The following is a 27,728-nucleotide window of genomic DNA, read 5'->3' on the forward strand; positions in this document are numbered from 1 at the left end:
GAGAATTCATTGTATTAGCATTTGCTGTTTTGTGTATCCTTATGGACTCATGACTTTTCCAATTTATTGTCAGTTGATGTCAGCCAAGATTCTCCTTTGGGATGCTCCTTTTAGATTCTCCTTTTGGGGTTTTTGTTTATTGGATCCTGAAGGCAGGACTAAGAAAGCTGGGCTTGATCCTGGGTTCAGGCACACTCTACTGGGTTGAGCAATAACAAGGACTGCAACACATGATCAGTCTTCCATTGTCATCCTATTGGAGTTATTACTTGTGCCTCTTTTTACTGTTAAAGTGTCCTGGAAGGGGGGAAAGGAGGCCTGGGGTGTCAGGACATAGTGCTCCAGGAGAGAAGGACGTAACCAGCTACAGAGAAGGCAGCCCCTCTGGGGATTAGCTTAGTGTCTGGTGTGTTTGGGCTTCAATGAATGTATTCTGGGGACCTGAAGAAACAACAGAATAATCAATAGAACTTTCTGTATAGCCACATATACCAGCAAGAATGGATAGGCCCTGGGACAACTGTGAGAGAGACTCAAGCAAAGGGAAGTCATGGGTCATTTCTGGGTCCTGAACTTGGACAGGTACAGAGGGACAGTGGCCAGAGTGGAGAGGCTGGGAAGAGGGAAGAAGGAATGTGGTGATCAGTGAAGTAGAATAGTTTTTATTTTTGCAAAATGAAAATGTTTTCAGTGTAAGCCAAATATAAAATTAACAAATACCCTTCACAAAAGAGTCAAACAACACAAAAGCATACAAAATAGTACAAAGGGAAAGATCTTCAAGTATCTCATCTTGAGAGATCCCATCCTTTGATCACTTGAAACCCCACCAGGTGGAGAGATGGTTGTAGGCCTCTATCTTGTAGGGGGAAACACCTGGTTGAGGCAGTTAGATGGTCCCCACTGGGCTGGCTGGAAGGGGACCAGGAAGTGGGCATGGAGACAATCAGCTCAGAAGCTCCAGAGCGGTTAGGGGTGGGGGATAAGAAGGGAGAGGCACAGGCCTTGCCCATCAATCACTTTGCCAAAAAGAACTTCCCCTCTCCATTCGTTCTCTGACCCTCTTTCCCCCTCCTAGTGAAGGAGAGGAAAAGGAAGAAGCTTCCAGAGGCAGGCCTCTTAAGGAAAAGAGATCCCCAAAGGGATTCCCTGTAGAGTGAGGCCCCCAGGAAGACCCAGGAGCCCCCTGACCAGGGGAGGCTTTGGCCAGCTGCCTCAGTTGGAGTTCTCATGTGGCTAGAGGCTGCCCCCTTATTCTTCTCCTGCCCCATCCCTGACCTAAGGTCGCCCCTACACCTCCTGACCAAAGGTTGTCTTCAGTGGCCTCTCTGGACTCAAGGTCCTTGATATAACTAGAACCCTAAAGGTCACTTTTTTGGAAGAAACCAAAATGATTACCCAAGGTGGACCCCTTTCTGCTTTTAGTTCTATACTTTAACAACCCTACAGGAAAAAGGAACATAGCAAATATCGCACTTATTGACGTCCTTCTGTGTTGTCGTCTCATCATACACATACATTTTAGCTGCTGTCCTCAATGTGCACACACTATTCACCATTTACAGTATTTCATATACTCACAGCATTCCTGCACGTCCCAGTTTCATTGTAGGGCAGGCTGAGCCATTCACCTCTGCACAGGCATTGGCTTAAAGTGAAACCAACACCACTGTACCCATCCTTCCTTTCCTTTTCAAGGTTTCCTCTAGGAAAGTGGGATCTCCAAACCCACTTGGTGTACAGAGTCTCTGATCATGCCTGTTATACTTTTACATACTGCTCTTCGGAAGAGCCACACCAATTGCAATGTACAGCGTCACCAATTTCCCTACAGCTCTGCCAGGGCTGAATATATATGGTATAATAGTTGTATACTTAATCCACCCATTTTGTAATGAAAAACTGAGAGCCAGAGAGAACAAGTCACTTTCCCACGGTCATTCAGCTAGTGGATGGCAGATAGATCCAGTTCTGTAGGCACATCTGCCCCCACTCAGTGCTTTGTCTGCCAAACCACTCTGCCTCTGACAGTTGCTTCTAGAAATGGACACAGTAAGCTCTTCTGACTCCTCTTGTCCTTGGAGGAAAACAGAGACACAGAAGCACAGCCTTCCCCCTGTGTCATGCAGACCAGGTTTCTCAGCTTCATGCGGGCCTTCCCCACGCCTCCTCGATCAGGTTCTGAGGAGTTCTTCAGAAGACAGCACGGTGGTGGCACAGGCCTCCACCTCTTCCCTTCTGCAGCTGATTAACTTCTGGGGTGAATTGGTGATTTTCTGAAAAGTAATTCCCATTAATATTTATTAGATGATAGTAGTACTAAAATAGTAGTTGTAACACTATCACAAAATCCCAATTATTTGGTTAATTAACTTTTAAGCAGCAAAAAGCCCCAAAACAATTCTAACTCCTTGATCAGGGCCTTCCAGCATTTACGGAGATGTCTCCCAGTCCACTGAACAGCAGATCTGCTGGGACCCAGCTCCATCAGTGCTCCTCTCTCTGAGACCCTGCCTCATAAAAGCCCAGAATGTAATCCTGGTAAAAAAGAAAAAAAAAGTCTAATTTTATTCTACCAGCGAGCTCTGAAAATAACGACTTAGTCTGAGATGCTCTACCTACAGCACCTAGCAGGGTGTCCAGTCCAGAGATGGCGCTCCCGAAACACAAATCCATTCCCTACTCATATTTCATGTTCCTGCCATCTTCTCCCAGGGGCCCCAATACATAATCAAAGCCAGTTGTAAAAATGCAGGTACCAACTTTTCAGAGGGACACTCCCCAACCATTGCTAACCTGCTCACCTCCACCGAATTCAGGAGGTACCCCTGCAGTTATCTCCCTTGGTCTCCCCTTCATCACTCCGAAGAGTGGCAGGTGAGCACAGATAAACAGGCACAGTGGTTTCCTCCACCTCCATCCCCAGGAGACATCAGCTTCAGACAGTCCGTTGGCCTTGATCCTTGTTTCTAAAGAGGCAGCTTCAGGGCATCTCACTCAGTGTCTCGGGCAAATCATGGGAAAGGACAATGCCCACACAGGGCTCACTGAGCAGGGCTGCCTTTGTGGAACCCACCACCAGTTCACAGCTGCTGGCCCAGTCAGATTCTCAGGACACTGGCTACCTAAATCTGCAGTGTTATACTGGATTATTGTTTAACTTCTGGAGCAGCACTATCCAATAGGACTATAATGTGAGCTACAAATGCAATTTAAAATTCTCTAGTAGCACACGTTTAAAAAGTAAAAAGAAACAGGTAAAGTTAAAAGTAATAGTATATTTTATTTAAAATAAATAAATATCATTTCAACATGTAACTAATATAAAAACATCAATAAAATATTTTCTATCCTTTTTTTTAATGACTCTTCAAAATCCATCGTGTTTTATATTTACAGCACACCTCACTTGGGACTAGCCACATTTCAGGTGCTCAACAGTCACATATGGCGAGTGGCTACTGTACTGGAGAATATAGTTCTAGAACATTAAAGTAAAACAGCACAACCCCAGAATCTCAGAAGGTGCAAAACTGTTGTCCCACAGGTTAGAACAAACTTTCAAGCATGGTTCAGCTGACATGTATCAGTTTGAATTCGTTTTCAAAGTTTAAAAATCAGAAGATTTCTCATTAAAGTCTAGATTTTTGTTTGTTTGTTTCTCACTGAAAACTTGAAGATCTTGTAACACTGGCTCATGTGCATTCCCTCTTGGCAGCAACCTGCTGGAACTGAGAAGCAGCTGTCTTTTTTAGCTGGAATGTGTCTGCCATGGTCCTCACCATCTGACCCTATTGAATTACAGTCATTGCACTGCACACTCTTTTTTTTTTTTTTTTTTTTTTTTTTTGGTACCTATCTGGGCCCCAGAGGCATCTGATCTCAGAAACTCCATTTTCTATGAAGCACACAAAGTCATACTTGGGATGGTCCATTGAAGAATGACAAACTAGGGGCCATCGTTATGGGGCCACCCACATTACAGTGGAATGCGACAGCAAGAAGAGACAGAATAAAGGGAGTCAGTCTCACTTTAGCACCAAAGCCTCCATATCCATGAAGCAAGTATGGATGAAAGACAAGGAAAAGAAATTATATTTTTAGATCTGGAATATATACTTAGAAGTCTTACTATAAGTTTCCTTGTGTATGTGTTTCTGCTTTAGAATATTACTTGGTGATATCAACTTGAATGCAAAGACATTCTTAATGGTGTATTTCAGAGTGCAATCATCACCAACTATAAAATTAAAGATATGGACATGAAATATTTAATCCAAACAGATAAATAAACACAAACTCAATAGAGCTTTTTTTTTTTTTTTTTTTTAGTTTCGTTCTTTTTTTCAATAGTGTTCTTTAAAGAGTTGTCAAGGATTTCCACTTGGTAATTTTCCATGGTTTAATTGGAAAGATGTGTGGATTTTGCAACGATGGCTAGAAGTTGCTTTTTTTTTAATAGTTTGGAAGATTATCTATAACTAATGCAAATGTTGAAGTACAGCTAGACCAGTGATCGGCAAACGGCGGCTCGTGAGCCACATGTGGCTCTTTGGCCCCTTGAGTGTGGCTCTTCCACAAAATACCAGCTCTTCCACAAAATACTGACTTCTGCGCATGGGCCACGAAGTTTCAATCACACTGTACGTGTGCGCCCGCATGTGGTATTTTGTGGAAGAGCCACACTCAAGGGGCCAAAGAGCCGCATGTGGCTCGCGAGCCGCGGTTTGCGACCACGGAGCTAGACTATACCAAAGTCAAGGCTGAGAGGTAGGGAGATGGCGGTGGTGATGGGCAGCTCCAGAATCTGTTTGGGATTTAATGGATGCTAGTGATCTACTTCTCACACAGCACTATGGGAAATGCATATACTCAGATAAATTTTCCACTTAAAAAACCTAGGGAGAAACAGTAAAAATTAAAGGCCTCATGGAAAGGAATGCATGTAGGAACAGACACTGAAGCGATGTGGGAAGGATGATAAGGAGAACAGAGAAGCAAAAGTTAGTCCAGGGTAGTGATATCTACCTCCCGCGGGTGAAAGTGGTCATACTCTCATAGACTGTCCTTGTCTCTGGTCTCATCTAAGTTGTTTGGATTTCTCCAAAAGCTATTTGTAGGGTGTGGCTCATAATGCATTAGGATTCCTAGGACTTCTTCTCATTTGAGGCCTCTTCATGTGCATCTGAAATTCTATAAGGAACTGGCCCTTTACATGGCTCTTCCCCTGACCCTTTACTCTGTGCTCACTAACAAGACACTGGGTCCTGGAATGATCCTAGTGCCCCTGATCCGAGGGAGGAAACTGCTGGGCTGATGAATGTAGGACCAGAAGAGGAATAATGAGAGAGGTTGTTAGAAATGGAATGGTCTGTGAGTAGAGGGTAAGCATGGGCAACAGAGTTGAAAGGAAAACCATAAAGGGTGACTGCTTGATGGAATCCAACTGAGAAAGGCTGAACTGTTCACCATGTCTGGGGAAGAAGAGCTAGTGGACCTGCGCAAGCCAGCATCGCTTCCCTTCCATTATCATCATTTTGGATTGGTTCAGGCTCGCTGCTTTCACTGCAGGGACCCGCTTCTACTTATGCCAGAGGCGCACCAATCAAGCCAATCTCCTACAGATAACACCTTCAAAAAGTGATCAAAATAGAAAACTAGCTTCCTTGAATCACTGGAGAGCAACCGTAAGTTGACACTTGGAAGAAGGGAATGTCACTGGGCGAGTTTCCCTTTTTTTACAGTTCCTTGTCTGAGGGCAGGTCCCTCTTGGTGCCATAAACAATGACAGTCCTGCTGGCTTGAAGAACCAGGGTGCAAACACAAAAGTCAGAAAGTGACAGGACCAGAGTTAAGTGTTAATGGACTAAACATTCCAATTAAATGGCAAAGACTGTTGGAAAGTTTTGTTTTGTTTTTGTATGTTTTTTTGAAAGGCTAACTATATGCTACTATAAGAGACACACTTTAAATGTGAGGACAAAGATAAGTTTAAAGTAGAATCTGAAAAGAAGATAAACCATACAAACAGTAAGCCAAAAAAAAAAAAAAAAGCTATATTGATATCAAGATAACGAGTATTACCAGAGAAAAAGAGGGACATTTCATGATGATAAAAGGCCCAATTACTCAGGAAGATATATCAACCATAAATATCCAAGCTGCTAAAACAGAGCTTCAAAATACATGAAGGAAAAACTGACATAAAAGGACAAACAGACACCACCACACTCATAGTTAGAGATTTTGTTGTCTCTCCCTCAATAACTAATAGAACAACACAAAAAGTGTGAACAGTATCATCCAACATTTCGACCCAATTGATATTTACAAAACACTATACCATCCACTGCAGAATACACATCCTTTTCCACTCTGGGGAAGTGTGAGCCCCTCAAGTTCTTCCTGAAGGGAATGAGGCCTGCCCTGCCTCCCGTGTTTGATACACCACATTGCCTTCATGGTTAGCAGTAAACCATTTAGCAAACCGTTCAGACTGGGCTGGAGGGGGCCTGATGAAAAGCACATTGCTAAGCTTTATGAAAAGGGGGAAATGAAAGGAGTCAATACTCTATATGTGAAGCCTTCGAACAGTGCCTGTACTAATCTCAGCTAAAGTGATAACTGCCTGGAAGTACAGGAGAGAAAAGGAGAACAGGCTTCAGGTAGCAGGGTGTAGGGGTGTCCTGAAGACTGCATGAGGGAGAGCCGTTTCTCCTGCGTGGGGAGAGTACGGCCCTCCCTTCAGGGCCATGCAGCTGTCACAAAAGTGACTCCTGCCAGAGCGATTCCGGGCTGAAGCAGAACTACAGGAATATGTAGCTGGAAGGCAGCTCCAGCTCCAGTTGCTTCTGAGGAGCTGGCTGCTAACCCTCCTCCCAGGAGAGAGCTGTGAGAAGAAATCTCTGAGGTGATAGGAATGGGTTTGATTTTGTTGTTTTGTTTTGGCTTTGTGTTGCTTTGTGTGTTGAGGTTTGGCGGATGGGCACAGGAGCCAGCCAGATGGAACATGGGGGTTGGGACGGGGGGACTGCTAGAGGTCTGCTTTTGCTTCTCCCAATCCTGGCATGGGCACACAGGACTACCCACCCTGGGGAGCCTCAGACCTGTGGGACAGTGTCCTCAGGAGCGAGATAAGAATCCTGGACTTGGGAGAACCAAGATGGCGGCATAGGTTAACGCCGGAGTTTGCTGCTTTGAACAACTACTTCAAAAGTGAAACTAAAACACGGAACGGACATCACCCAGAACCACAGGAACGCTGGCTGAGTGGAAGTCCTACAACTAGGAGGAAAGAGAAACGCATACGGACACTCAGAGGAGGCGCAGTGCTGAAGTCAAATTCTGAGGTGCGGAGTGCGCGGAGCAGGCTGGCGGCGGAGGGCGCGGTTGTTGTTTTCAATCGAGAGGGAGTCGCAGACTCTGAGCTCCAGATACAGGCGAGTCTTTAGGGACCCAGGCTCAAACGGGAGAAGCGGACTGTCTGGCTTCGGTCAGAGTGAGTGCAGCTTTCTCTCCGAGCCTTGCAGCGGGTGCTGGGACTCAGAGAGGCAGAGCCCCTGGGGACAGGACTAAGAGCCGCCATAACTGCTCTCTCCGGCCCACCCTGTTGATCCTGTGCGACCCGCCCCGCCCAAGCCCTGCACGGAGGCATTTGCCGGATAGCCTCAGGCAAAGGCTAGATTAGCACCTCCCTAGAGGACAGAAGTTCTCTCACTGCTGTCACAGCTGATTCTCATAGCCACTTGGCCTGGAGGTCAAACCCTCCCTGGAATTAGCTACAACAATCAAGATTTATCTATAAGACTGCGAACAAAGACCACTAGGGGGTGCACCAAGGAAGCATAACAAAATGCGGAGACAAAGAAACAGGACAAAATTGTCAATGGAAGAAATAGAGTTCAGAACCACACTTTTAAGGTCTCTCAAGAACTGTTTAGAAGCTGCCGATAGACTTAATGAGATCTACACGAAAACTAATAAGACCCTCGATCTTATATTGGGGAACCAACTAGAAATTAAGCACACACGGTCTGCAATAATGAATATTAAACAGACGCCCGACAGCAGACCAGAGGAGCGCAAGAATCAAGTCAATGATTTGAATTGCGAGGAAGCAAAAAACATCCAACGGGAAAAGCAAAATGAAAAAAGAATCCAAAAATGCGAGGATAGTGTAAGGAGCCTCTGGGACAGCTTCAAGCGTACCAACATCAGAATTATAGGGGTGCCAGAAGATGAGAGAGACCAAGACATTGAAAACCTATTTGAAGAAATAATGACAGAAAACTTCCCCCACCTGGTGAAAGAAATGGACTTACAGGTCCAAGAAGCGTGGAGAACCCCAAACAAAAGGAATCCAAAGAGGACCACACCAAGACACATCATAATTAAAATGCCAAGAGCAAAAGATAAAGAGAGAATCTTAAAAACAGCAAGAGAAAGAAACTCAGTTACCTACAAGGGAATACCCATACGACTGTCAGCTGATTTCTCAACAGAAACTTTGCAGGCCAGAAGGGAGTGGCAAGAAATATTCAAAGTGATGAATACCAAGAAACTACAACCAAGATTACTTTATCCAGCAAAGCTATCATTCAGAATTGAAGGTCAGATAAAGAGCTTCACAGATAAGGAAAAGCTAAAGGAGTTCATCACCACCAAACCAGGATTATATGAAATGCTGAAAGGTATCCTTTAAGAAGAGGAAGAGGAAGAAAAAGGTAAAGATACAAATTATGAACAACAAATATGCATCTATCAACAAGTGAATCTAAGAATCAAGTGAATAAATAATCTGATGAACAGAATGAACTGTTGATTATAATAGAATCAGGGACATAGAAAGGGAATGGACTGACTATTCTTGGGGGGGAAAGGGGTGTGGGAGATGTGGGAAGAGACTGGACAAAAATCGTGCACCTATGGATGAGGACAGTGGGTGGGGAGTGAGGGCGGAGGGTGGGGCGGGAACTGGGAGGAGGGGAGTTATGGGGGGGGGGAAAAAAAGGAACAAATGTAATAATCTGAACAATAAAGATTTAATTAAAAAAAAAATAAAATAAAATAAAAGTGAGTAAAGCAAAAAAAAAAAAAAAAAAAAAAAGAATCCTGGACTTGAAATGAGCTGAGAAAACAGATGGAGATCCTAACCTTTAGGGCAAGTCCAGATTGTTCCTGGCCCCCAGCCAAAGCAAAGCACAATCTATGCCTCCCACATCCACACCCACGCACTTCACCCTGAGAACCAATGAGGCTCTTGGCAGGTGAACTGAATATGTTATGTCAGAACAAGTTACTGGATGCAGCTGCCATTATAATCATGGGAAGGGGCCAAGAGCCCTCGGCACACCAGTCTGGAAGGGTAAGACTGTGCGTGACTCCTGAGCTGCTGAGCATCCATAGCTGTGCTACCCCCCTGCTTGCTTGGCCATGCCAGGTCCTGGGGGCAAGCAGGAGTGGCCTACTGAAGAAGGTCCCCCACTCCCTGGAGAAGGGAGGACTCTCCAGCCCCTCTGATTAGAAGTGAAGTCCTGTGCATGCTCTTCTGCCCTCTTTATGCAAATTCTTGTCAATCAGGAAACATGTGCCCATGCCCAGCTACAGCCCAAACTACATCTGGTCAGCATTGTGCTGAAAGGAAAACAGAACACTTACCAAAGTGTCGGGGAGCACCACCCCGGGGCAACAGGAGTACCGGAGCAGCCGGCCCGTCTTCCAGATGGAGAGCGGCACAACCACAAGGATCAGCATGAAGCCAACAAATGCAAACAGGGCCAGCGCCAGGGGGAGGGTCTCTTCTGGAAATACAAAGATAAGAACAGGCTTAGGAGACACAGTGAAGATGCAATCTCCAATCCTGGGCCTCCCTCACATTCCTGGAGCTGGCTCTGCACTTGGCCAAGACAGCAGATGCCAACATCCTGAGACTGATTGTATGCCTCAGTGACTGAAATTACCACCACTGACACCATTTTTCTAGAATCCAGATTGAGGCTTGGTTTCCAGAAAGCCCCAGGGAAGATTAAAATCATTTTCTTGGGAAAAGGGAGGAGCATCAACTGTTACACCACTGGCTGTGTTAGCAGGCACAGTACCTCAGGGCCACGGCCAGGAGGACGGGCAGAGTGCCAGGCCCCAGGCAGGATGAGGGGGAGGTGCTGAAAAAGAACAGCACAGAAGGGAACTGGGCGGTAGGTGGTAAAGTGTTTCACAATTTGCTCTTGGCATTGATTCATCTTTGGGAGGAAAATATTGAGTTCAGAAAACAGGCACATGATAACTATGATATATCAAGCCCCTGCTATGGTTAAGTGACTTACCCCAGGTCACACAGGTAGGGCTGGCTCCAAAGCCTGTAGTCATTCTAACTAAGTAAATGGGTAAGAAAGTACCAAGTGGGAGCATCTGAAGATGCAGAAGGGGGCATGTGTAATTTTCCCATCATGTAACCGGAAGCAACTCATGTAGCCCCTCTAGGCTGCACTGCTCACCTGTATTGTGAAAGGTGGCACAGCCAAGGAGGCTGCAGAGAAGCTGATGGCCTCATATGTGTGGCCAGGGGCACTGTACTTTGTTTCAATGCTTTTGGAAAACATTTTGGCAGTATACATCAAGAGACACGCAAATGTTCACACCCTTTCATCCACTCCTCTGAGTACATTCCAAAAACATGATTCCAAGAAAGGAGACAATGATATGCACAAAGCAGTTCACAGCAACATCTGGACTAGAGCATCGGCCTCATAACCAGACTCCCTCTGCCCCAAGTGGCACAACTACACTTCCCACCCCTTCCAGGCATGCTCTGTGCATTTTCTTCATAGCGCACAAGGGAAGCTATCTCATCTGTTTACTTGTCTGTATCCATCTCTCTAACTAGAAGGTAGGGACAGCCCTGCTGTATCCAAGGAACTAGACCAGCAAGTGGCACATTGTCAGTGCTCAATAAATAGTCATCGAATGAACGAGTCAATCAATCATTGACCATCATCTTCAAAAGCAAATGGAAATGACCTAAGACATGGAAATGACCTAAATATCCCCAAATAGGAGATGATTTAATTTATTATGGGACATTAGTGTGGTAGATTAGGAATTCGGCTATTAAAATGAGAATTAGGACAGCCCTAGTCGATTTGTCTCAGTAGGTAGAGCATCAGCCTACAGACTGAAGGGTCCCAGGTTTCTCCCTCTCTCTTCCTCTCTGAAATCAATAAAAAAAATTTTTTTAATGAGAATTAGATACATACAAGCTTGTTCACTACAGCATGGTTTGTAATGGCAAAGATAGAAAAGCACAGAATATACCTATTATCAGAGGAGTAATTATATATATTTTGGCATATATATATTGGCTTATTTTGCATCTTCTTTGCAAAGGAGATAGAAACATGTGTACTGACATGAAAAGACGTTCACAATATACTACAGTGAAGAAGCAAGAAACAGAACAGTAAGCACAATAGTGCTATTAGTGCCTGTGAGTACTGGTATCACGCAATACCTGCAGATTAAATGCTAAGCTTGCCAAAATAAACATTCTCGGTGGAAAACATGTACCTCTTACTTTATACACTTCTGTGTTGTTTCAATTTTTAACAAGCTTGACTTATCTGGTTTTAAAAGTAGTATAAAATGGTAACCAGAAAATCCATTTGGGAAATGTGATGGATGTTTGTGAAAAAGCAGGCACAACGCCTATGTGCGATCCAACATGTGTCCAGTCCAACATGTGGGAAGGATGACACCCTTCTGGAGGGCAATCTGGGAACAGCAGGTAAAACCCGATGTGTATGCCTCTGACCAAGCAACTCCACCTCCAGGAATGTATCCTTCAAGTCTACCAGCAAGATGATCTACATACAAGGTAAAGCACTGCCAGCAATAGCAAAATATTGCGGGGGTTGGGGGAAATGAAATGCCCTTCAATATAGAGTTGTTATATATATATATATATATATATATATATATATATATATATATATATATATATATATATATATATATACAAAATGGAATACTACATAGCCATAAAGAAAGATGAAGTTCTGTGTAGATATGGAAAATCTATGATATATAAAGTGGAAAAGACAAGATTCAGAATAACAAATAGAGTATGCTACCATTTGTGCTAAAAGGAAAGGTAGGAAGGGGAGCCTCCGTGTGTATTTTATATTTTTTGAAACTAAATGTGCAAAATCATTATTTTTTAAATGCTAAAAAGTTATATACAAATATGTCACTAGTGGTGTTTTAGTGGCAGAATTGTGGGATGTGGGTTTTGTTTCTTTTCAAAGGGTTTTTAAACATTGAGCGGTTTTAGATCATAAAAATGTCAAGGGAAAAAATTTAAGTCAAACATGGAGTCTATAGACTTCCCATAGGCCCCTCCTAGCTGAAAGCATCTGTGATGTACAGGGAGCTGTCTCCTCATAAGGCTGACTCTCAGCCCCTGACTGCCTCTCCTGCCACCCGCCTCTGATTCAACAGTAAGTCAGCCTTGCCATATCTGGCCTCAGGCCTAGGGACCTTTCAGGGGAAAGAAAGTTCCAGACAGTGGCTCAAGGGACCGCCACCCAGCCCCAGAGTGGACTCTCGCCTGTAGGGGAATCGGAGTGAAGCACACCTTTACCGTAGGAACCCATCCAGCCTCAGGAAGCAGGTCAGTGAGGCCCCCGGAGACTGAGAACCAAAGAAACCCAGCAGGCAGCCAAGCATCCTCCGGGGGGGCGGAGGGGGCGCTGTCACCTGTGCAGGACCCCAGGGAACAAACAGGCCACCCTCACCTTGCACCTTGACACATTCTGCCTGGCTGAAGGTGCTGTGCCTCCCGATGGCTTTCACGAACGTCTGGGCCTTCACACAGTACACAGCCGCTGGCTCCATGGTTTCCAGGTGCACTGGAACACCCCTGCTCCTCACTATTTTGACATGTTCCTTTAGGAGACCAGAAACCAGTTACACACTGAGGGAAGCAAGACAAGAAAGACAGAGAAGAACCAGGGAAGGAAAACTGCAGCTATTTCCTTTCCAGGCTGCACACAGAATGTCCCCTCATTCATTCATTCATTCATTCATTCATTCATTCATATCTGTTTATTATGCTGTCCTGGAGCTTACGTGGGAAAAGACAGACAATATGTAAAATTTATCAGGTGGTAATAAGAAAAAAAATGAAGCAGAGCAAGAAGGTAGAGTGATTAGGAAAAAGAATGGTTGGGGAAGATCTCTCCAATAGGATAACGTGGACAGAGAAGTAGAAGTCAGAAATACTAGCATGACTGAGCTGGGGGGATAAGTGCACAGGAGCAATGGAACCAGTGGGCAGTGCCTCCTCACACATCCATCCATCCAGCCATCTGTTAATTCATCTGTACACCCTTCCACCTCTACCCACCCCTTGAGGCCTGTGCTCCACGTCTGACCCTGTGGAGGCTTGTTTGGACCACGTTTAGATGACTCAGGGTATATACTCCTCTCTCAGCATGGCCCTCCCAGTTACCATGGGTGGAGAGAAGGCTCCATCCAAAGAATCTGAGGGAGGAGCTACGTGCGCCCTCCTGCCCAGGCCCTGATCTGTCCCCTCCTCCCCCACTCCATCTTCTTGGCTGGCAATGCCATGTCCAACCATTGTTAACGCCCATTCCACCCACCCATACCTTCCAGGGAAACTACCCAAACTATAGCCCCTGTTGAGTGGATACAGAGGCATATGCCCTTCTTCCCCCGACGTTGTTGTGTGGTCAGAGGTACCCCTAGTCTAAGAAGGGTCCTCCATCAAAGGCCAGCCAGCAACCTGCGACTCCTAAGCTTGGCCTGATAAGATAAGCAGGACCAATCAGATTTCCTCTCTTGGGAATTGGTCTTGAGAATAATTGGAGCTAGAAACAGGGACTAAGGGGAGAGGACACAGTGTGGGCAGGGCAGGGCGGGGTGGGAGGATTAGGCCTGAGAGGCCTTGAGGGATGGTGAGGCACAGCCACAGAAATGTGTAGGAAGGACTGACAAAGAATCAGGGCCTGGGAGTAAGCTGGAGAGAAGGCCACAGAAAGAGTGCAATAGAAAGGACCCACCAGAGGGAAGCAGAGACTCCATAGGCAAGGGTCCTTCGGTAAGGGAGACTGTCCTGCAACCCAGCTCTGGGACAGCTCTGTTCATAGATTCTATCAGAACCCCTTATTGTACCATATTAATCCTTATGATAAAGTCTACCTTTGTCTGTGCTGACTGCAGTGGGCCTTGTCACCATATCAGCTTGGACAGAACTTCCACAGGTTTGACTATCCTCTGGTTCAGCGGTTCTCAACCTGTAGGTCGCGACCGCTTTGGCGGTTGAACGACACTTTCACAGGGGTCGCCTAAGACCATCCTGCATATCAGAAATTTACATTATGATTCATAACAGTAGCAACATTACAGTTATGAAGTAGCAACGAAAATAATTTTATGGTTGGGTCACAACATGAGGAACTGTACTTAAAGAGCCAGAAGGTTGAGAACCACTGCTGTAGTTCCTGCTCAAGTTCAACCCCTTCTGCTCCTGTGGCTGCTGCTGTTTGACCATTCCCTCTGGGAGAGCTGACCTCCCACCCATCCCAGCTTGCAGCAGCCATCCCACAGGGAGGGGCAGCACCCCATTTAGGCATTCTGTGTGACCCAGTGGCTCATAATTAGGCAGGGTTATCCAGTCCCTGGCTCTCTGCCCTGACTTCTGCACCCTGCCCAGATACACACCCTCAAGAGGCTTGTGCCAGCCTCATGCATTTTTGAAATCTTCTGGCTGATCTAGAACACCCTGGTCTGCGGTACCTAAACATACCAGGAAGAATGGCTGAGAAGACAAGCTGATGAGGGGAGAAAATGTATTGAAAAAGTACTGTGAATCCAACTATGTTAGAGTTTATAACAAGGAGGCAGCCCCCATACTTCAGTAAAGCTTGGCCTGAGAAGGCTCCCAGCCAAGGCCTGGGATGGAGCCAAGGCCTGGGTGGAACCAGGGCGGTTCTTTGAGGAGGAGGCTACTGGAATTGTCAGCCTACTCCCATCTCTCTTCTTTCCCACACTTCACTCAGCCTGGCCACCCCATACAATGAGCAATACAGGGCCAGCTTCTCAACCACCTCTCAGAGGTCTGTGATGCCTTCTCCAAAGTCTGACTCAAAGGCCAAGGCCAGAAGTCTTACCTTAGCACCAGGCTCCCTTCTCCAGTAGACCACGAGGAACTCAAACTGGGGTCCCAGGTCCTCCAGCTTAACCACCAGGTGGAAGCCATCCTTGGTGACCTCCATTCCAGGTGGGGTTAGAATGGCTGTTGGCAAGAAAAGAGGAGAATCAAAGCCAGTCCCAGACAGGACTGATTTCTGTTCTGGGAAACCATGACCAGTCATTGGTAGAAACATGCTAGGCTCCTGGCATCGGAAGGGGTTGGCTGTAACTTCACAGCTTGCAGAAGCATGTCTACCGATATCCTCCTGTACTCAGCAGGTGCTCAGTAAATGCTTTTTGAATTATAAGCAAGTTTTTTAAAATGACAAAGATTACTACAATTCCCATGGATCAGTGATATGTTTGATATTTCAAACATCAGCAAATCAGCAGCCTGTGAATGGGTTGGCCATTCTGACCTCAGCCCAAGTATTCTTCATCTCATATCCTTAATGGAGGATGTCAGAAAACCAGAGGATTTTACAAATTCCAATAATCAACTCTAGAAATTGCTGGACCCCAAACAGATTGGCCAGCAGTCCCCATGGATCTTTTCCCATCAACAGACTGAGAACAGAAGGGCCCACACAGGCAGTCTCTATCCCTGGCTGGTGATGATGGAGCCATACTTACCTCTCAGATCCAGACACTGCAGGAACAGAAGGGCACCCTGATTGTTGGCCTTGGCTTGAGAAATAGAGTATAGTCTGAGCTAAATCCCCCTGCACGAGGGTCAGTGGACACTCAAAAGAAAGTCATTTCCTGAGTTTTCAGAGAGCAAAGCATTTCCTGGCATTTGAAGAGCTGCCTGGATAGGGGACAGAAGGTCTTGGGAAGTCAGGGACCAACTATGCAAAATATACCCAGTTCAGAGGCTTCCGATGAGCACACAGCACCACCAGTACTACCTCTGAAGAACCTCCAGAAAGAAGAGAGATGTTTGACCACTTTAGTTTTAGGTCAAGCATGATTAGAATCTCCTGACCTCCATCTTTATTGAGAATAGAATTAGAAAAATTCTCAAAAAAAAAAAGAAAAAGAAAAATTCTCATTCCAGTCCAGAGAATATTTTGAGTGTTGGAGCAGGAACCTTTGTCCTGTGCACTCTACAAACTCATTTAATCCATCCAGCAAACTTAAGAAAGTAAATACTACTCCTGTTCTACAGATGACGGAACTGAGCCTCAGAGAGGTTAAGTGACTTGCCCAAAGTCACACCGTTAGAAGCCAGAATTTGAGGCTGTGTCTTTTCCAGGTTTCTAGACTTTGCTGTGTGAGTGTTTAGCCGCTGTACTGTGTATCTCAGCTCTGGCTGTGCATGAGAATAACCTGGGGGAAATGTTAAACTCCAGTGAACAGGATGCACATAGATGATCTAAATCAGACTCTGGGGATGGGCCCCAGACATACTCTTCCTGGGCTCCGAGGCACCATCCTGGGCACCATCCTCAAGTTCCTGGTCTGGCCCAACACCAATATCTTGGGCACCTCTGGGCCCAGTGTCTTCCTTGAAGAGTTCAAGACCTACCAGACAGACAGGTGGGGTCTGGCAGAGGCCAGGGGGTAGAGCCACTGGAGATGGGGCACAGCCCCTGAGTCTTACTGATCTGCTCACCCCCAGGTGTGGCCGGCCAGGTGGCAGTGAGATAGGGCAACGGATGCTGAGCCTGGAGTTGGATGTGGCTTCAGGAGGCCTGCTGGGGTAAGTGGTTCTAAAGCTCCCCTGTGACTGGAATGTGCAATCAAGGTTAAGAACCTCTGCTCTCAAAAAGGCTTCCCTGTAAGAATAGGAGATCTTGGTCAGGGCAGCCTTAAAAACAAGACTTTTCATATGTCTGGGGAGAAGTCATAGTGCAGAGACAAAGGAACAGACTTAATGCCCTTAAGCACCACGATTTCCTTCCAGCTCTGTAGTGAACTCCACCTGCCCAGGGGTCACACAGGATCACATCTTCCACCTTCTGGTGTAGTACACAGACTCCTGTTCCTCCTCCTCCTGCAACAAAACTTTTTCCTGCTCGAGAACAACTCTCCCAGCCACATAGTTTTATAGGCACTTCTTTATCTCCCTCTGGCCCATGCCTTCCTTTCCAACAACAGCTGCCAGCCCCCAGCAGTGGTCTTGGCTGGAGCCCCTTGCTCCCAGGAGCCAGAGGGAGGTGGTTTGGATGATACCCGGGCACTATGGACAGAGGCAAAGCTGCTCCACCCTCCAGTGTCCCCCAGCCTCTCCCAGGGCCTGGCACTGGGGTCCCATTGCTTCCACTATATCCTCCTAGTGCCTGAGCAGAAGAGCTCACATTCTGCATCAAAATTCCTATTGATAACATATTCCAATGGTTCCACTCCTGTCCCCACCTTTTCCTTCCTCTACTCTATAGCTCTCAAGTGGGACATGTCTAGGACAATAATAAAAACAATACTTAACAATAGCTGAGTACTATAACAGGACAGCACTGCAATTAGTATTTATGCATTTCATTTTGTATAGTTCCCACAACTATGCTTTGAAGGCAAACTGTTGCCCTTCTTATAGATGAGGAGGCAGGGAGGGACCCAACTATCAATGGCTGCGCTGGGACTTGATCCACATCCATCTGACTCTAGAGGGCCATTTCTCCTTCAAATCAATCTTCACTTTCTCAGCCAGCTTGGGCTCCCCCCACCACCATCCCCAACCCTCCTGATTCCTACCCAATCTCATACACTCCCCAGGAACCTTTGACTCATCCACTATTGTCCATGCTGCTCTTAACCTTCTTTGTCCTCACTCACAGCAGAGGATCTTCTGCCACATCAAACAACAGAGTTCACCAAGGGCCTTTCCTTGCCTCTCCTGCAGCTCCAAGCAGGACACATTATCGCCCTACCTGTCTCAGCGGAGCATCTGCCTTGCTCCTTCCTACCTCCACTCAATCCGCCACCCAGCAAGCTAACCACCACCCCCAGCATCCCATAAAGCCACTTTCTCAAGGACCCATTTAGGGGCCTCCTTCAGGCCTATCAGCAGTTCTTCTGTTCTCCCATCCATGACCTCTACCTGCCCAGCCACCTACTGGTGCTCTCCCTTCACCTTCCTTTTAAACCCTGAGGTTTCCCAGGATCTTGTCCTGAGTTGTCTTTGTCCTCAAATAATGTCCCTGGACAATTACATCTGTTCCCAAGCCATAAGCTATTAATGTTGTGCTGTGTGTCTGTCCTTAACCATCGCAGCCCCAGGGCCTGATTTCCAGCTGCCAATCAGATATCTTGGTGTGCTATCTTGTAGAAATCTCTGTCTCAAAGAGCCCAAGGCCAGAAGTATCTCTTATTTCTCAAGAGGAGTTTTTTCTCCTGGGTTCTCTGACTTGGATGACATTCTCACCAACCCCAATTGGAAGCTGGACACCATTGTTGTCTCTCCCAATGACTGGTCCCCAAGCTCTGTCCTAACTCAGCCATGTCTCAAATTTGTTCTCTTTTCCCAATCCCTTCCCCGACTCCTGGGATCAGGACCCATCTTGGCTCAGCTTGAGTGTTACCACCCCCTCCTCACTCTTGCCCTGCCCTGCATGCTTGTCCTACTCCAGTTCCCTTTCACACAGCAGCAAGTGACTGTAAGACAAACCTGGCCTAGACAATCTTTTTTCCCCATGACTTCCCTCTACTGATTTGTCAAAATCCTTCACTATGTGACCAGCTGCTTCCTTACCCACTGGCCATTCAGTCCTTGCTCCTGCTACTCCTAAACACACACACCCTTTTACACATTGGCTATTGTTTGTGCTCTGCCATATTTGGCCACCTATCTATATTCTTCCCTTACTTCTTTCTCAATCATTTGCCAAGTACTGTTGCTACAGAAAAGTTGTTTATTTCCCAGTGACCATAGAAGGGCAACTATTTCTGGTGGCTCTGCTAAATATATAGATCTTATTATGCAAGGAAAGGCTGCTCACACAGGCAACATGGGGTTAATGAGGCACCAGATGGGAGTCACTAGATAATTTATTGAGGCGCTGTCAGCGTGGAAAGAAGCAATCCTAACCCCATCTCCCCACTTCTAGAGCAGCTAGCTCTCCTTCAAGCTTTGCAATGTCAGTGTCCCCAACACCTGCAGACCCTGACAGAAATAGAGAATGACTTCCAAAGCCTCTTTCAAAATAAGAAAGAGGGCATGTGGGAAGCAGTTGGCATATTTTTAAATGAACCAGTTAAGTTGTTTGTGTTCACAGTACTCTGGCTTTGCAAGACTAATTTGATGCTAACAAGAATCCTGAAAAACTCAGAGAATATGGTTTCTGAAGGGGAAGGCTGGTGGCTGTGGGGGAGTAAAGAGAGAAGTATCTTACTTGAGTTTCGATTAAAGGGTGGCTTCAGGATGCTCCACGCTGAAGTCTGTGAGCCTAGGATGGCCTTGACACGGAGGTTGTATGGCACGGTGGCAGTGATGTCATCGGTGACGTCACATTCAGGAACTGTGGTAGGTGAGCACCTGCTGCTGGGGATCCAGATGTGGCTCATGTACAGGCTCTCATACTCTCTAGCCAAAGAGAGGAAGGCACAGGGTCACACCAGTTTCTTCCACCCAGGCTCAACGATGGTTGCAAGTAACTATCTCATTCACCTGCTTTACATGGGTCAGCAAAATAATCATTTGCTCGAAACTCCAGTTCCTTTACCCTCCTCCCTGACCAACCAAACATTCTTCCTTACTTCTTTTATGACCAATCAAAGGAAAACTAGGCACAAATCCCAATGTGTCCAGGTCTCTCCATCTCCATGGGTCACCACCCCAATCTCAGCCACTGTCATCCCTTGCCTTGCTATGGTCTCCTGACTTTCCAGCTCCCACTCCCACTATTCTTCAAACCATTCATCACTCAGCAAATCATGACATTTCTATCTTTAATGGCTTCCAAAACACTTGGAATGGAATCCAAACTCTTTCCCATGGCTTCCAAGACTCTCTGTCCTCTCTCTCACTTCACCCCTACACATGCTCTTTCCTCCACACTGGCCTCCTTGCTGAGCTCTTTTAACCTTAGGACCTCTAACCAGCTGTTTGCTGTGTCCCAAATACTCTGTCTCTGCTGTTCACATTGGCTGACTCCTCCTATCCTTCAGAAATAGACTTAAATATCACTCCCCAGACAGGCCTTCCCTGACCACCCAATGAAAAGGAGCCACAGAGTTAACTGTCTTTCGCATCAGCCTTTTAGCTTCCTCCCAGCACTGGTTGCTATCTGAAATTACCTGGAGCAGTGTTGTCCAGTAGAACTTTCTGTGATGATGGAAAGGTTCTATATTGGTGTCGTTCAATATGGTAGCCACTACCACATGTGGCTATTAGGAATTTAAAATGTGACTAGTGTGTCTTGGAAACAGACATTGTCATTTAATTTAAATAGCTCTCTGTGTCTAGTGGCTACCACACTGGACAGTGCAGACCTAAATATTTATTTTCTTTACCTTTTTACTGGATGCCTCCTCCTTTACATGCAAGCTCCCTATATCCAGAAACCTGGTCAACTGTACCCTGACTAGTATTTATTGTTAATCATATTTTGAGCACCTCTGTGTCCCTGTCACTCCTCAGTGGCTCCAAGGGCCTGAATACCTGCAAAGGAGCAGAGCCTGCTTGGCCCCTAGGCAGTTGACCTTTAGAGTCACAATTTCTTTTGGCTCACAGACAGGAAAACGAGGTCTCCCCACCCCCAAAGGATCTGAGTCTCCAGGGACCTATCCAGCTGAAGTCAGAGTCAAACTCTTAAGATTTTCTACAGCTCCAGCTGGTTTGGCTCAGTGGATAGAGCGTCGGCCTGTGGACTGACAGGTCCCGGGTTCAGTTCCAGTCAGGGGCACATGCCCGGGTTGCGGGCTCAATCCCCAGTGGAGGGCATGCAGGAGGCAACCGATCAATGATTCTCTCTCATCATCTGTCTCTCTCTCCCTCTCCCTTCCTCTTGGAAATCAATAAAAACATATTTTTAAAAAAAGAGATTTTCTACAGCATTAGACAGTTGACTCACCATTGAAAAGAAACTCCACCAAAATGTGTTTATACACTGTTGGGTTCCCAGAGGGTTCATTATCAAATCCACAGAACAATTTCCCTTGTTTCTTCAACTCTCCCAATGCCCGTGCACACAGAGGCAGCAGGTCACTGGAGATAATCTATCTCTGGGCTCACAAAGCTTCCTTGGGCTCTTTGTGGATTGAAAAAGGGGTTGCCTCCAGCAGTCAACTACTTTCCAAGGGAGAACAACTAAGAAAAAAACCAAAACACACAATTCAAAAAAACTCACCCCTGGTACTCAACAGAATAGTGGATTGTTTCTCCAGCCATGATCACTGGGCTCCATGTTAAGAGATGCTTCATGTTGGTTGACTGTATAGAGAGGTTCTGAGGGGCAGGCAGAAGGGCAACTCCATCTAGGACCAAGGCAGACAGACATGCTGACAGGTGGGCTCAGATTGGGGCACAGCTTTAAATTAGTTTCTAATAAGACTTCATATGTCTATGAACCAGAAACACCTCTAATTTCATCATACTTGTGTAAATGCTAAATATTTTCCATCATCATTGCAATTCTGCCTTTGGTGATAAAATGGCACTTTAATATTAATTAATAGTCACAATGGCTAATATTATTGAGCACTTACTATATTTTATCTAGACAATGTGCTAGATTATTACATGATTATCTTATTTAATCCTCATGACTGTACCGGGAGGTAAGGACTATTAGTTTCTCCACTGTACAAGTGGCAAAATTAAGGCACATTGTTTACAACTCTTATGCCAGATTGACCTAGATACAGGCCTTGACTCTGTCATTTACCATGTGACTCTAAGCCAGGGGAATAAATCTGAGCCCTCCATCCCTACATAGCAAACCATGCAGGCTCCTGCCAGCTCCTCAGCACCTCCCTCACCTGCTACTGCCATCCAAGGGACATGCCTACACCTCCCCCAGCAAGGCTGAATGGGGTATCAGCTCCCAGCTGGAAAGTGCAGGCTGGTCTGCTGTGGAGGAGTCCAATCCAGATAGGCACCAAGTGAGTTCTGAGACTCCACCTCAGGCAGCCTGCAGACCTCTGAGCCAGCCTGGGACACAAGCATCTGCTCGCACAGGTGTGTGTGGTGTGCCCACGTAGGCATATAGTTTGTACACAGAACGAAACAGGGCTGTGACGCTGAACATGCACTCATAAGAACTTTGCGCGGCCCTGGGGCTCATCCTGTGTGAACCCAGGGTGCAGTGCGGCTTCTCTGCTGCGGTCCTTCTCTTCCCAGTTTCAAACGTTCTTCTTTTAATGCTAACACCTGCCTCCCCTTGCTGTTACAGTTGCAGTGATAACATCGAGAGCACAGTAGGGCCTAGGGCCCTTGCCCAGGACTTTTCATCTCGGTGTCTGTCTCCAGATTGGCACCTGTTGTTATCAAGCTCCATGACCACGAGGGGATGAGGGTTGTTGCTAGGGAACCCTGCCTGGTTTCCCTGCTTCTTTTGTAATGTAGAGGCCTGGTGATGCACATCCAACCCACCCTCAGCTTCCATGGCCTGCCCTGTGAGGAAACACCTGGGGTATCCACAAGGGAGGCTTCCTGTCCTCCCCACCCGTAACCTTGGAATCACCCAGGGGGTGAAAAGAGAAGGGCCAGCTGCAGTGAGGTGGCACGGGAGGGCGGGGCATGATCCTTTCTGACATCCTTCCTCTGGTAAAGTAACAAAACATTTTTCTAGTCAGCTATGTGGGGAATGTAAGGCTATAGTTCACAATTTAATAGCTCTGAAATTGAAATCTCTGGGTCCAGATGGTTTCACTGGAAAATACTACCAAATATGTTTTTAAATTAACACTAATTTTACACAATCTCTTCCATGAAGTAAAAGAGGAAAGAACACTTTCCAATTTATTTGATGGGGCCAGTATTATCCTGATACCAAAATCAGACAAAGATTGTAGTATATATTTTTTTAAAACAAAAAACTACAGACCAATATCTCTCATGCACTTAGATGCAAAAGTTGTCAACAAAATATTAGCAACCTAAATCCAAGAATTCATAAAAAAGATTATATACCATGACCAAGTGAGATTTATTCCAGGTATGCAAGACCGGTTCAACATTTGAAAATCAATTAATATAATCCACCATATTAACAAGCTGAAGAAGAAAAATCATACAATCATATCAATTGACACATGAAAAGCATTTACAAAATTCAACATCCATTCATGATACAAAGATAAATCTCTTCAAGTTAAGAAGAGCAGGGAATTATCATCCTTGTGGTAAAATGAAAACTGCTGTTTCTTTCTGAGCCCTACAGGCAACATCTTCAATATCCTTATGTTGTTTGTATAGAGTATTCCAAATTTCATTGTTGTTTTGCCCATGTTTGTGGCACACACACATGGGGTGTGAGATGGAAAAACTGTAATGCCCATGAACTACTGATTTCAGAAGACATTTAACAGGGTAATGTAGACAGTGTCATGGCATTGCTAGAACACTAAATAGAAAATGACTTACAAGGAACCATATTTCAGCTCAGACTCCAAGTTGAAAGTGACTCTTTCCACCTACAAAAGGTTTTAAAATGCCCTTCAATTGTTAGAGAAGGCTGATTGTGGACTTGGGAACACAGAGGGAAAAAGAGAAAACTGTTATCCATACAGCATTCTCATTAACATGAAATGTCATCAATCAGCCAGGAGCAATATCTATTGAAGTCAAATCTCCGAAGAAACCAGTTAATGAAGACTACCACAAGTAAATGTCAAATGCAAAAATAAAAAAATATACTCAAGGGGAAAGAGAAACTTTGAAGTGCAGACAGGAAAAACACATTGGCCACAGTGAGGAGTGTGCAAAATCTAGATTTCCTCACCCACACTGGATGAGGGTTCTCACCAGAGCGAGAGAGCAATACTAAAACCCCCTGTATAATCTTTTTGTTCCTTGTGAATGTTTATGCTTTTGTTACTATAGAGAATTGTATTATTCTCATTCTAGTAGGTATCTCAAGAAGGTCCATTGGATGGAGGCTCTATTTCCAATAGAGACTTGAACTGGGTGACCGTGACCTGACTATTAAGATTCTGGTGCTCAGAAACTTAGGTTTGCCCACGCAAAACCAGCTAAGCAACATCTTTCCCATAGTGCTGCATTCATAACACTGATATCTCTCTCTCTCTCTCTCTCATTTTCTGTTGCTGTTGTAACAAATTACTACAAATTTAACATCTTAAAAACAACACATTTATTATCTTACATTTCTATAGGTGAGAAGTCTGACACTGGTCTCACTGGGCTAAAATCAAGGCATTCATAGGACTGCGTTCCTTCTGGATGCTCTAGGAAAGAATCTGTCTCCTGTTTCCTTGCCTTCCTCAGTTTCTAGTGGCCACCTGCATTCCTTGCTCATGGCCCTTTCCTCAGTCTTCAAAGACAACAATGGCTGGTTGATTATATTTCATACTTCAAATTTCTCCTGCCTCTTCTTCTGTCCTCCCATCTCTCTCTGTCACTGCAGCTAGGAAAGGTTCTCAGCCATCGTCTTTTAAAACATATTTTTATTGATTTCAGAGAGGAAGGAGAGAGGGATAGAAACATGGATGATGAGAGAGAATCACTGATTGGCTGCCTCTTGCATGCCCCTGATTAGCGATCAAGCCCACAACTGGGGCATGTGCCCTGACCAGAATACTAACATGATCTCCTGGCTCATAGGTCAATGCTCAAATACTAAGCCACGCTGATCAGGCGGTTCTCAGCTTTCAAGGGTTAATGGGATTAGTGTGGGCCCACCTTGATAATCCATGATAATCTCCAAATCTCAAGGTCCCATAACATTAATCACAACCTTTTATTTTCCAAGGGATTAGCGTATGCACATCTTTAGGGGACCATTATTCTGTCCACTGCATGGGCCTTGCACTGCAGAGGGTATTTGGCTGTATGAACTGACACTATGCCCTAAAATTTCTCCCTCAAATATATTGAATTATTTCAAGAGAACTACCTTGTATATCACCAGAAAAAGCAAAGAGCAAGACTGACCTAGAACTTGGCTGCTAAACCGGCTGCTGGCATCACATCCCAGCTTCAAAAAGTGCACAAACAAATTCATGCCCCAGAAAAGTAGTAGATTACTTCATGATTTTAAAATATAGTCTTAAGATCAGCAGCATCACATTCCCCAGGAGTTTATTAGGAAGGCAGGCTTTGAGGCTGCACCCTACATCCAACTGAACCAGAATCTGCATTTTAACAAGAGTCCCCAGGGAATTCATATGCATAGTAAACCTGGCTTTCCCCTTTCTCCTTTGGCCTCCTCATCTTCTCCTTTGGGCTTGCGAAGGAATGTTTCCCTGGCAACTGGTTTGTCCCACCAGCTAATCAACCAATCTACTAACTAACCAATCAGCCAACACACTTAGCCTATGCTACAGACTGTGGGGACACAAGGAAAGATGCCCAGGCCCTGCCCTCAGATCAATGCAGAAAACAGAACACACCAAAGCAGAGTAAAAGAGGCCAGGTCAAAGGAGAGAGAAGTTTAGGAGGAGTCCGTAGGTACAGGGAGCCATTTGGAATGATGCCAGGAGAATGGGATCAGGATGGGGAAAGGAAATAGAGATGGCAATTTTACTGGTGAAAATTATACCAGTAAAGGCCAGGAGGAGGAAATGAAGGTGTAATATGCCAACTGTGGTCCATATTTGTTTTCAAGGAGATGTGAGCAATAGGATCAGGACCTGAATATGCTGGATCATAAGACAAACAGCAGATGTGAACACTATGTGCTGAGCCATTGGGAACTTTGAAGGTTTTTGAACTAAGAAGGGACACCATAAACTTGATGTCTAAACCAGTTCTAAACATTTGCAAACCACCTTAGCATTGATTTGTTGCCTGGTTTAAACTAAATAGAATAATTACTTCTCAGTGTTAAAATAATAAAAATAAAAATGACAGAAAGTACGAAAGGCTCCCCCTGAGACTACAAAGTGCCCAGTATCTTCGAGTATTAAAATTAGAAATTTTTCTTAAATGCAACTTGACATGATGAAACATCAAAGACTACAGAGCTGTGATTTTGGAACACTAAAGCATGTAGGTACAAGTATCCAGGAGTGGAGCAGAGAAAATTATGTAATCTTACTGGCAGTGAAAGTGCCTCAAACCAATTTTTTTTTTTTTTTTTTAATGCTATGGAGTACCTACCTGACTGCTACCTTTTCTGCAGTGATCAGGAGAGATATCCAATTTTTACAAGTTTTGTACTCAATATTAATGAAATTTGTGTCTTTTCATTCCTGTGTATTTTGTTAGAATCTTTATTCTTGGTCCCTACAGTTAACATCTCTGAGGCACACACAAAGACTGAGAGAACTATGCTGCACCTTTTAAAACCAGATAATGAGATAAATAACAAAATGCATGGAGTTCTGCTAACCTTTAGACTATTTGTTTTGATGCTTTATCTTTCTAGATTGTTCTGTGGACATTAGGAGAGAGATTTCCAAACAGAATGCAGGCTTTTTCTTTTCTTTAGGATGTGGGGAAGGAGGTTTAGGAGGTGAGCAACCTTTTTGAAAACAGACTTAAGATGTTATATGCATATAATGCAACCCAAACCCTGGGAAAGTATCTTTCACCTTCTTAACCTACATTCAATTCCCAGTCTATTGGCTGTATTCTAATTCATACTTACCTATGAGCAAACATGGAATCAAGGTGTAGAAAAGCCACATGATAAGACTTGTCAAGATTTCTTCTAGAATCTTCGTGAGGGTCCGTGTTTGGCAGACTCAGTTTGACCTGGAACATTGTTTCCTTTCACTATGCGACATCCTGTCCATCCCAGCCATCCTTGCTTCAGAAAACAGATGTTGGAGCTGAGGTCTCAGTTGTTGTGCTGCCCGAATTGTTCCGGAAAGAGGAGCCGGCCCAGACAGCTCAGAAGGGGCGGGCCGTATAGCACCCTCCTTTCTGCCCAAACCCAGATATTGATTGCATCAGGGGGAGTGGCCTGCAGAGTTCCAGAGAAAAAGTAACTCTGGGAGCTTGAGAATCTGCTTGGGGAAGATAGCTGGACAGTGGGCTCTATCCTGGGGGACCCTGGATGTCCCTAGAAACCCCATTGGAGTGAGCTGGCAGGATTATCTTACCCTCTCATCAATTAGTTGTCCTCTTCCACGTCTTCATCTTGAGTTCATTCAAGCTGGGTATTGATTCGTTCTTTTTGCTAATACATACCCACTTCAGAAAAAAGTAGAGACGTTTTGAAAAATGTTTTAATACCTTTTAAAAAGTCAGAGGTGAAGAAGAATATAGTTTCATATTCACTTGCATTTTTCAAAAGAAAACCTGGAAGGAGATACAAAAACTAACTAGATTGATTACCTTGGGGCAGAGGAAGTGGGGACTGGGAAGATGGAGAAAAATGAAAATGAGACTCTTTGCAATATCTTTTTTTGTTTGTTTTGGGCTTTAAACTTTTTTATTGTGGTAAAATACACAT

The 27,728-nt window shown here is 45.1% G+C and overlaps 1 protein-coding gene across 4 annotated transcripts; it reads right to left on the reverse strand.

The window, feature by feature from the left end:
* Positions 1-27,508, reverse strand: IL20RB (interleukin 20 receptor subunit beta). 4 transcript variants are annotated; one of them, XM_059663845.1, is made up of 8 exons: positions 27,376-27,492; positions 26,919-27,236; positions 21,495-21,621; positions 19,539-19,729; positions 15,186-15,310; positions 12,789-12,939; positions 9,658-9,800; positions 225-2,276 (listed from the first exon to the last, which is right to left on the reverse strand). In XM_059663845.1, the coding sequence occupies exons 2-8, from the start codon at positions 26,956-26,958 to the stop codon at positions 2,175-2,177; spliced, it is 879 nt and encodes a 292-aa protein (XP_059519828.1). In that variant the 5' UTR covers positions 26,959-27,236; positions 27,376-27,492; the 3' UTR covers positions 225-2,174. The 4 variants fall into 4 exon arrangements, with proteins under 4 accessions (XP_059519829.1, XP_059519827.1, XP_059519830.1 ...); XM_059663846.1 differs by lacking the exon at positions 26,919-27,236 and having other exon boundaries at positions 1-2,276; positions 12,789-12,967; positions 27,376-27,508; XM_059663844.1 differs by lacking the exon at positions 27,376-27,492 and having other exon boundaries at positions 5-2,276; positions 12,789-12,967; positions 26,919-27,343.
* Between the last annotated feature and the right edge of the window lie 220 nt (positions 27,509-27,728).

The sequence above is a fragment of the Myotis daubentonii genome, chromosome 14 (genome assembly GCF_963259705.1).
Source record: "Myotis daubentonii chromosome 14, mMyoDau2.1, whole genome shotgun sequence".
Classification (NCBI taxonomy): domain Eukaryota; kingdom Metazoa; phylum Chordata; class Mammalia; order Chiroptera; family Vespertilionidae; genus Myotis; species Myotis daubentonii.